An 11,075-nucleotide genomic window follows, 5' to 3' on the forward strand; every position below is an offset into this window, starting at 1 on the left:
TAGGTCATCCCCTGTAGCCAGTACCAGGTCAAGCAATTAGCCCATAGACTTCTTGAGTCAGGTAGAGGTCGTCCACGCACAAAAGAAGCTTTGCGATCACTCAGATTTTGCTCAGTGGTCCTCCCATGAGATGTCCGGGTAATTGAAGTCACCTATGACAACCGTGGTCCTGGAGCATGTGGCCTCAGCCAGTTCCCGGGTGAACTCCTGGTCAAGCTCAGGACTTTGGGTGGAAGGTCTGTAGTAGATTCCCATTGTGTCCCCTGTGCCATGTTCCCCACGGATTTTAACGCAGAGGGTCTCTAGTCATCCACCTTGATCACCTATATCAGCCTGCAGGGACATGTAGCTTTCCTTAACATAAAGAGCTACACCCCTGCCCCTATTATCTACATGATCCCTCCTGTACAGGGTATAGTCATCTATACCCGAGGTCCAGTCACGGGTGGAGTTCCACCAGGTCTCCGTTATCCCTATGACATTATAATTATTTGCATTGAGCAGGAGGACGAGCTCCTCCTGCTTATTCCCCAAGCTCCTGGCATTTGTGTACAGGCAGGCAAGTGTCCCCTTGGGGGCTCTTGCCTTGCCCACAGATTGTACCAGGGCTGGGGCAGGGGTGGGCTCCTTTAAGTGCCTTGGCCTGCTGGCTTTGCAAGGGTTGCTCAGCAGGCCAGCAGTGGCAGTAGTCCCCCCGTCCCCCAACGAGCTTCGTTTAAAGCCCAATAGAGCAGGTCAGCCAGTCTGGCTGAGAAAAGCCTCCTCCCCATGGTGGAGACCATGTCTTCCCAGCAGCTCGCTGCCTCTCTCGCCAAAGAGCGGGCTGTGGTCATGGAAGCCAAAGCCTTCCTGATGACACCAGCACCACAGTCTTTTGTTGACTACGTGGATCCTCCACTCCCTCCTCAGCCCATTGCCCAAGACTGGGAGGATCACCACCTGTGCCCCCCAGACCCTTTAGTCCTGCTCCCAAATCCCTGTAGCGCCTCATGACTCAGCTGGGAGTGCTCCGAGCTGTGTCATTGGTACCCACATAACTAAGAAGAATAGGATAGTGGTCTGTGGGCTGGAGGAGCTTTGGGATCTTCTCTGCAACGTCCCGGATGCGGGCCCCCAGGAAGCAGCAGACTTCCCGGACTAAGGGGTTGGGGCAGCAGATCACTCCCTCAATCCCCCTCAGGATGGAGTCTCCCACAACAAACACCTTACGTTTTGTCTTGGGGAGAGCCTGGAAGGTAGCTGCAGTTCAGCCTGTGCTGCCTATGGGAGCTGGCAACTCAGCAGGCTCTGCTGGAGCAGAAAGAGGTGTGTACCTGTTGCTAAGCTCCAGCAGGGCAGGGGCCTTGGTGCGGCGGGCCTTAGGGCCCTTGACCACCTTGGTCCATGCCCCTGACTGGACTGGACAAAGTGGGAGGTCCTGGAGTCCTCCTTTGTCCTGGAAGGAGGTGGTGGTCTACCCTCCAGCTCCCGGGGAAGAAGGGCCTGGCAGTAAGAATCAATCTCCTGCTCACAGTCCCTGATGGTGTGCAGTCTCTGGACTGTGGCCTGGAGCTCCTCCAGCTGGCATGCCAGAGACCCCAAAAGGGAGCAGACCCCACACGGGGAGGTGGCCATGGTCCCGAGCCCCAGAGCATGAAAAAGGGACAGGCAGCCCGTGCAGCTGAGAGCCAGAGTCTCCGTTTGCATGAATCCCGGAACCATGGGTTCCATCTGGGTGGCAGTCACTGAGGTGCCCGAGATGCCTGAGCGGGGGGGCCGTAGAGCCTGAGGGGACCCAAGGGGTGCAGCACGTGCCTATCCGTGTCATGCATCTGGTAGGCTGGCTACAGCTGGGACTGTCTACCCTGGGGGGTTCACAGGCAGGGTCTCAGGCCCTCCTGCTCCCCCTCCTGCACGAACTCCACGCTAACTCATGTGCCAACAGACAAGCGCACTTGTTTGCACAGCCTGTTCACATGACTCCAGTCACATGGCTCCCTGGGGGGCTGGGCAAAGTAGGGGCCTGGGCGGGGCTTGACCCAGCCCGGCTCCACTCAGCTGCCTCCTTCCCTCTCAGAGAGGGGTTAACCCCTTCCCACCATGGTCCCGCTTGCCTCCGGGTGTGCTGGGTGTCAGAGGGAGGCTCCGCAGCTGCTGGGGGGTGTCTGGGGGGCTTCAGGGGAGCAGGAGCATGGTGGGCTTTCACCCGTGCGTCTCTTGCTGCTCCAGAGCCTAACTGGGGCTTTTTTTGCTGTTTGGCGGGCCCTTTTAAACTGTGCGCATGCGCAGTGGACCTGTCATCAGGGAAAGCTGCTCTCAGGCAAGGGGGGGCCCTGCCCAGGATTTGGGGGGCCCTGCCCTACTGGAGGGGGACTGGTGAGTACCTCCTCCTACCTTTCTCTCTCCCTGGGGGGCTGGGCCAAATAGGGGCCTGGGAGGGGCTTGACCTGGCCTAGCTCCACGCAGCCACCTCCTCCCCTCTCAGAGAGGGGTTAACCACTTCCCACCATGGCTCTGCTTGCCTCTGGCTGTGCTGGGGGTCAGCGGGGGGCTCCACAGCTGCTGGGGGGGGTCTGGGGGGCGCTTTGGGGAAATGCAGGGTGCAGCGGGCTTTCCCCCTTTTGTGACTTTCACCCGCGCATCTCTCGCCGCTCCGGAGCCTAACTCTTGAGCTTACTTTGAATTTTTGTTGGCTAGAATTTTCTTGGATGGTAAACAGAGAAGGTTTGGAAGTTTGTCTAAGGCCATGTTAAGTGAAGTGTGTTGATTCACAGCTTGGACCTGTTCATCAGGAATGCTTCAGGAAGCATTTTCCCCTTATTTTTCTATTGTTTTATGCAAGGCCACCCTTTACCAATTTTGCATTCTCCATGAGGAGACTAACTTTTGAGTCCAAGATTTTGCCCCCAGTGATCTTAAATAGGAGGGAGCAAAGGGGAAATGTTGCCTGGCATCTGGGGAGTAAATCCTAGAGCAGCAGGTGCAGCATACTCCGTGTTCTGTGCACATTCTGCAGACCAGTTGCAAGAGGGTCATGACTCTAGCCACACTTAGGTCATTAGCAGCTACAAAAATGTTACAACAAAGTAGGGACTTGGGCAGGGTGGGTGATGAGAGAAGAATACCATTCATACCTTTCTGTCTTTGCACCTTGTGCCAGTTCTGGCCAGAATGTGATACTTTGCAAGTAGTCAAATGTTGTTTACAAAATAGGTTCTTTACAAAATCAAGTTCAGTATTTTCTGGAAAAAGTTCATTAAAGTCCATTTTAATTCTCATAAATTAGTAATCCAATCTCTGCATTTCCCCTCTAGGTGATGTACTGACATTCCTAGATTCTCATGTGGAATGTAATGTAGGATGGTTGGAACCACTTCTAGAAAGAATCCGTATAAACAGGACAAAAGTGGCATGCCCAGTTATTGAAGTAGTCAGTGACAAGGACATGAGGTACTTCATTTCTTGCTCTGGTGTACATTTATGAAATATAAGATATAATAATTAGTATTTCATGAAAATTGCTTGTATAACAAAGGCTAAGTATAGACATTCAAAAATCCCCTTGTGGAAGCACTCTATTACACTTTACTTAAAGCACTATAAAAGTAAGCTAACCATGAGCTAATTGAATAGATGTTCACTGTTCAGTGGGGAGGGAGCTTAGAGCCTGCCAGCACTGACTACTGGGGGCACTTCTGCACACATCCTAAGAAGCTGCTGGAGTGCCCCACTCCACAGCCTGCCCTCTGCACCCCCATCAGCTGGCAACTGTGAGAAGTAGCTGAGGGGGGAGGGGTGGAGAAAGAGACACCCTGAAGCCCTTTGCCCACAGCCCCCCAGGCCACGCATAGGTGCATTGATGCCTGGCTAGGGCAGCTGCGGGGAGAGAGAACCCAGACTCCTTCCCCCACAGCCCCCCTGAGTGGGCTGTGGCACAGGATGGTGCCAGGGTGGCTGTGAGGACAGAAACCCTTCTTCCTCCACCCCCCATTCCGGCTTCACACCAGGCTGGGATCAGAGGCTGTCACTGACTGGGTCAATGAGAGCCAAAGGGCAGAGCCAGCCTTGCACTCAGACAGAGCAGAGGAGCTCTGCCCAGGGCTAGAGCACAGCCCTGTGAAATGCCGCATGGTATGGCATCAATCATGCTCTAAGTTAATCCCTGATGGGATCCGGCACAGACATTCGATCACATGCTCTAACAAAAAGTGCTTTAGTCTAATATCTCATCCATGAAGGGTTAACTTAGTGTGCCTATACACGTGCTCTGATTAATCAAGTCTGCTCTGCATTTTAATTAAAACACTCTAGCATCACCACAGCACCACGTGTATAAAACCCTGTGGGTTTCAAAATGGCCACTGGGGTACTTTAACTAAAGCTCATTGAATGAACTTTAGTTACAACATCCTGCAGCCCTTTTTAAACATGCAGGGGTTTAATACACATGACATGAGGCATTTTAATTAGAATGGCTCTCCAGGAACTATAATTACTTAATTACCTTTCACAAAATTACTTCACAAGGAATATGAGAAAATAAATACGAGTAGAAATTAGACCAACTACCAATTGCCCAAATACACTAAACCGCATTTTGTCTGACATTTCATGAATTTTTAGCGTTCAAAGGAGGTCAAGAAAGAAATTTGTTAGAATTTTGTTTACTTACATAAACAAATCCAGTTTCATTAATTTCTTCTGATTAAGATCCTGCTTCATAAGCTGATGTCATAGCTTTCCCTTTCTGGTTTTAGTTATATGACAGTGGACAACTTCCAGCGTGGGATTTTTACTTGGCCAATGAATTTTGGGTGGAGGCAGATTCCTCAGGAGGTTATTGAAAAGAATAAAATCAAGGAAACAGATATAATAAGGTGAGAGTACAACATTATTTTTTTGTGAGCAAAGATTCCCTTTCTTTGGTGTTTTCATAGCAGGGAACCTAATCTTTCTGAGCCAAACATCACTCTTGTGTAACTGAGTACAGAAGGCCCAGAAAAATTATGGCTAACTGAATTCTGTATTAAGCTGTACCACCTGATGTGAGCAAAACTCTCACTCACAATGCTATAGATCAGTGGTCTCCCAAGTGGAGTGCACGCACCCCAGGGGGTGCACAAGATGATCCATTGGGGTGTGGGAAGAAAATATTAGAACTTCTATTTCTATTTATTTTTTAGCTAAAAAAATAAGAAAGAAATTTAGCTTTACTAATTTTTAATATACGGATTGCCCTCACTTGGTTTGTATGTCAGATGGTCACGTGTCACGTACAGTACATGAGGTATCCTGAGGGAAGAGTGAGAGCTCCACAATGCAGAGGGGTTGACAGTGGCACCCTCAGTGGCGCCCTCAATAAATATACATATATTGGGGGTGCATGCTCAAAAATTTTTTACTGACAGGGGTGCGCGATCAAAAAAGTTTGGAGACCACTGCTATAGATAATCTGTCAAATGCTGCATTATGGACAAAACAAGGGATTCCAGCAGCAGTGGAGCCACTGACAAATACTGTGAACTGTCACTCTGTATACTTAGGTACATTAGTAGAAGGGCCTTTTGTGTCAGGAGCCACTGTAGCTTTAGTAATTCAAGTTAGTAAGGTGCAAAGTCTTCTGCTTATTTTTGCCCTTATCAGCCTTAAATTGTGCTGTGTTTGCTGTCAGCATTTGCTGTCAGCACTTGAAGTTAAGTGATTGGATTCTTCACCCAGCAAAGTGCACTTGGTACAACTTCCTAGGCCACAGCTGGACAATGCTGAATCAGGGATACATAACCGATTCCCTGCATCTCTGCCTCCTGAACTGTGTCTAAGTGGAGCCTGGGTGGGACAGGGAGTCTCACCCAAGCAGTTCTAAAATTTACCACAATGATTGAACAGTCTGGTCTCTTATTCTTGCTACCTTTTAAGTGATTGACTCTTCCATGTCATTTGCATGAATGGATTTTCTGTACAGTGGCCTTTCCAGTGTATCTATCCTTTTTTGGCTTCCCATACTACCGTCATCATTACTCCACTTTGCACCATTGCCAAAACTGCACAGACATGCATCTTTAACCAGAAAAAAACCTAAAATAAAAACTGAACCCCATAAGTTATTTTTTCCTGCAGTTCTGGCACTCAAATAATACAGTACTGGACAACTGTTGAAGAATCTGGATAGAGAAACAGACCAACATTTATGGACATCAGAAAAAAAAGATTGCATAGTTTCATTAAAAATTTAAGCTTCTGTTTACATACTTTGCCAAGGCTTATTCTACTTTCTTCTACCCAAGAATATGCCTCTTCTTTTTACCACCATCCATGCTTTTAAACACTAGCACCTCCGTCAGTCATCTTTCCCTACCTCTACGAAGATCATTTATAGATCTGCTCACTACCACTTGACTGCCATCACAGTTTAAACAATGTCTGGCTTTGCTTATTCTGTTCTCTGATTCCTCACCATTTTTTCTAAATAAAGTTTTCTACCTCTCTATATAAACTAACAGGTGGCTGTTTAGTCTCCAGTTCTATGAATGAAAATTAATATAGGATATTCTTACATGTGGTACTTGTCATGGGGCAGCTGGTAGCCCATGATTTCCTGGCAATTCCTTTATTCAAGAGCTGTGAAGATTAATTTTTATTTTCCCCTAGAATACAGATGTAACATCTGTGGTTCATTCCCAGGTGCCCTGTAATGGCAGGTGGATTGTTTTCCATTGATAAGAAGTATTTTTTTGAACTTGGAACATATGATCCTGGACTGGATGTTTGGGGAGGTGAAAATATGGAGATTTCATTCAAGGTATGCTACATCCCTAATTAAGTCATGAATGTTTCCTTCTTTAAGTCTGAATACATTTAGTCTTCAAATGTTATTGTCCCTGAATCTTATTTAGGCTCCAATTTATGTTCTACATGACTTTGTTGAATCAAGACCTTGACACTAAAGATAGACTTTGAATCGGTATGATTTAAACAGTCACCCTTGCATCTAAGGATGTGGCAATTAGCTGGTCAGGTTACAAAAAGGAGTGTGGCTCTGAAATGTGCTGTGTTCATACTCCTACCCCAGGTATTGTAGTAATTATTTCCTTTCTGGCATGGACTAGGAACCAGAAGTCACTCTGTATATTTACCTAAGTTCTTTTTTCTGGTGATACAAGGCCAGGTGTTGAGTTATTGCTCAATTCACCAATGCTCAGAGAACAAAGCAGAGAACTTTTTATTACTGTTTGCAAGTTAGTCTGTCTGAATGCCATATTATATGATTTTTAGAAAGGCCTCACCCTCAGCTCCTGACAAGAAACTCATATGTAAGCTATTGGTGAATGTGTGCTGCCCACAGAGAAGTTATTACGTCTTCCAATAGCAGAGTCATGGCTCTCATACATTTAGCTCTGGAGGCCCGTGTCAGCAAGACACACTCTCCACAGACCTGCAATTCATTGCACTTGCAAATGCTGCCATTAAGGCATAACTAACTAAAGGCGTCCTGGGCTGGAGCATTTGTATGGGTGCATGGAGCAGTGAGTTAGAAACCTTCCTTTTTCTCCCTGTCAGGGGACAAGATACAATAACTACAGTGTCTACTAGTGCCCCAGAGTCAGCGGACTTCTCCAGAGAAACTGAAGGAGGCAGAGCCTTGACTACGCGCCTCTACTACATGAGCCAAATAAGCAGGCAAGATAGGCAAGGCAACATATACTGCTGCTCCCTACTGGGTAGGATAGAAGTTGTGATTTCTCTGTTTCGAAGAGCTCTGGAGGGAAACCTGGTTGAAAAAGGTTCCTCTGAGCGTAAAATATCTCCTCAGTATCCTTAACACAATCCAGCTCCTGTTGTGCATGTTTCATTTGTAGCCGCACATAACTGCAAGTGTAAAATTATACACACAGAACTATGTCTGCAAAATCAAGGCCTCTTCTCAAAATCAGGTCTGCTGTTTTCATAGAAAGCATAGAAAAATTAGGGCTGGAAGGGACCTCTAGAGGTCTTCTAGTCTAACCCCCTGCTCAAAGCTGGGCCGTTCCCAGCTAGATCATCCCAGCCAAAGTTTGTCTAGGTGGGCCTTGAAAACCTCCCAGAATAAGATGTGTATCATATTTAACAAATCAAACTCTGTTTACCAGATCTGGATGTGTGGAGGAGAAATTGAGATCAACCCATGCTCCAGAGTTGGACATATTTTCAGGAATGACAATCCCTACTCCTTCCCTAAAGATAGGATAAAGACAGTGGAGCGGAATTTGGCTCGTGTTGCAGAGGTCTGGCTAGATGAGTACAAAGAACTATTCTATGGACATGCCTACCACTTAATCCTGAAAAACTTGGATGTCGGAAACTTGACTCAACAAATACAACTGCGAAAGAAACTTCAGTGCAAAAGCTTCAAGTGGTATCTGGAGAATGTCTACCCGGACCTGGAAGCTCCTCTTGTCAGAGCAAGTGGGCTGGTACGTGAACTTTACAAGTGCAAATATATTACAATTGTATGTTGACGTTGCTGGTTTTCCTGCCACCCCCTCATTTATATTTGCTTTCAATGATTTGTCACTGACATCTAGGCAGTCCAGGGCACTTGCTCACTCAGCATCTCCCAGAGGTGCAGAATACTACAGATTACCCCTTTGCATCATGCACTTCATTTTGCTGCATATGATGGTGTACAAGGAAACAGCTTTGGTATCTTGAGGGATTGTCTTTGGTCCATGATAGGCAGCAGATCAGGGCATGTCCCTCCTTAGTTGGGATTCCTGTCTTTCCATTTACACTTTCTATTCACTGAAATTTCTGAATATTTTATATTTCAGGACTCTCACTTCCCTGTATTTTTACAAGGAAATGAATAGAAACCTAAGGATATGATTTTATAGTAACAGCCCTGTTTATAATCAAGAGCCAGATTAAGCTTTAAAAATGTTGTCTCTGCAGACAAATGTATGGACAGACGAGAGAAATTTTGGTTGTGTTATTTATTTATTTTTTTTGTACAAGATTTCTAGAGCTTTCATAGGTTATGTGGGGGGAAAAAAATACCTGGAGAAAATTTGTTGTAGGGCTTGTACTAATAGCCTGTCACCACTAGAGTGCACTAGAAAACTGTATTTTTTCACTTTCTAGAATAAATACAGATTCATTTCTAGCTATTTCCAAACTACAGATGGAGGTAGCCAGCCTAGCAAAGTCATGCTATATATTAAAGTGCAGCTACAGCCCAAATGCCAGTTTCGACACAAGTGCAATGAACTGGGCAGAAACCTTTTTCAAAGATATTTTAGGCTCAGTTGTACTGCCTGCTAGAAATCCCATTGACTTTAAAGTTATAGTTTTGAGGAGAATGTAACAGAACAAGTATCATTCTCTGTATGATCTGAATCTGCTTCCCAGTACCTTTAATCATCCTGGTGTTATATCCATGCTATTCTTTAAACCTGAACATCAAGTGAATCACATTTGCACAGATGTGCTAATTGTTCAGATATTCAGCATCTCTTTATAAATTATTTTTTCCCAAACAAAATTTAGATTCTCATCTTGGCCCTCATCCAGACTTTAACAAAGCTTAGGGCTACTGGAAACATTTCTAAAAATCCAGGAGCATAAAATATTCCCACTGAGGCATCATAAGAATGATATTTCACTTAGAATTTTAGACTACATTTAAATTCAATTTCTGGCTTGTAGAAAAAATTATTAGTGAATCCATCTGCTTCTAAAAGTCCTTTTAGATAAACAATAGAAGTAGGACTGTGCCAGGTGTTCAGTTCTGACAGTACTATGCTTTCTAAGGGGACAAACATAAATAGCTTTGTGTCTCCTAATGCTAAGCCTGGCAGTGATTCTAGTCATCCTCCCCAGTGCAACTGAAATCCACCTCATAGCCCGTTCTGGCAGCCAGAGACAGCGCATGGCAACACAGGACACATTGAGATATGCCTTCTAGGATGGGCCAGTACAAGAGGAGGTATAGGAAGACAATGCTCCTTGTAACCTCTTAGACATCCCTGTCTTGTACAGGAATCTCCAGCAATCCAGTGAGTTGCGCCAGCTGCGATCTGGCCAAATATTTTCAGTAGACCTAAACAAATAATATAGTGTCAAAGAATATTTTTGGTGAATATAAATGCTGAGGATGCGTTGTCATAATTTGTATGCTTTGTGATCTGGAACTGGCCACTGGGCCTGCATTAACATGCCCCAAAAGTTTCACACATTTTATATTTTCACATAGTAGTCAGAGGGGACCAACAGGCACTGGGGGAGTCCCTGTTCCCCCGAGCACTACCAGGAGTGACTAGGACTAATGGTTACAAACTGGCAGAGGGTAGGTTTAGGTTAGATATCAGGAGGCGCTACTTCACGGTCAGGGCGGCTAGGATCTGGAACCAACTTCCAAGGGAAGTGGTGCTGGGTTCTACCCTGGGGGTCTTTAAGAGGAGGCTAGATGTACACCTTGATGGGGTCATTTGACCCCAGTACTCTTTCCTGCCATTGCAGGGGGTTGGACTTGATGAACTGCTCAGGTCCCTTCTGACCCTAGAAACTATGAAACGATAAGTGACAGTACAGTAACAGCCTGTACTGCACTATACCACCCATGAATGGTTATTTTTAGTTGCTATGTTGCTGTAGCAGCGCACTATAATGAAGGAGGAAGCTATTTTGAGGGAGTGCAGCTGCATCACTGCAGCATCACAGTTTTTGCCCATTGATGCTATGTCGCCATAGTGCATTACTACAATGACACAGCATCACATGTAGATATGCCCAGGGAGAAGGTTTTTAAGTATAAGTGTCATATTCAAATAAATCCAAACGGGGAAGTAGGAGTATCTTTCCTCTTACCTTTAGCTCCTACCTTAGGGTCTTTAAGACAAGGCTAGACAATCACCTTCCTGGGGTCATTTGACCCCAGTACACTTTCCTGCCATGGCAGAGGGTCGGACTTGATGATCCCTCAGAGACCATGACCCCAGGGAGATGGGAGTACAAGAAGAGTGGTTGCTTCTCAAGGAAGCGATCCTCAGTGCACAAGCTAAATCTATTCCAACATGGAGGAAAGGCAGCAAGAAGGCACAGCAGCCCTCCTGGCTCTCCAG

General features: G+C 46.1%; 1 protein-coding gene across 1 annotated transcript in view; it reads left to right on the forward strand.

Moving 5' to 3' along the window:
* The window catches only part of GALNT5 (polypeptide N-acetylgalactosaminyltransferase 5), a 41,130-nt gene that overhangs the window by 12,893 nt on the left and 17,162 nt on the right, over nucleotides 1-11,075 (forward strand). Inside the window, exons 4-7 of the mRNA XM_019554401.1 lie at nucleotides 3,294-3,429; nucleotides 4,737-4,856; nucleotides 6,661-6,778; nucleotides 8,106-8,429. Of these exons, the coding sequence (XP_019409946.1) occupies nucleotides 3,294-3,429; nucleotides 4,737-4,856; nucleotides 6,661-6,778; nucleotides 8,106-8,429 (698 nt within the window). The remainder of the gene's footprint in view (nucleotides 1-3,293; nucleotides 3,430-4,736; nucleotides 4,857-6,660; nucleotides 6,779-8,105; nucleotides 8,430-11,075) is intronic.

This window comes from Crocodylus porosus, unplaced genomic scaffold, assembly GCF_001723895.1.
Source record: "Crocodylus porosus isolate Cpor-Errol unplaced genomic scaffold, CroPor_comp1, whole genome shotgun sequence".
In the NCBI taxonomy this organism is placed as follows: Eukaryota; Metazoa; Chordata; order Crocodylia; family Crocodylidae; genus Crocodylus; species Crocodylus porosus.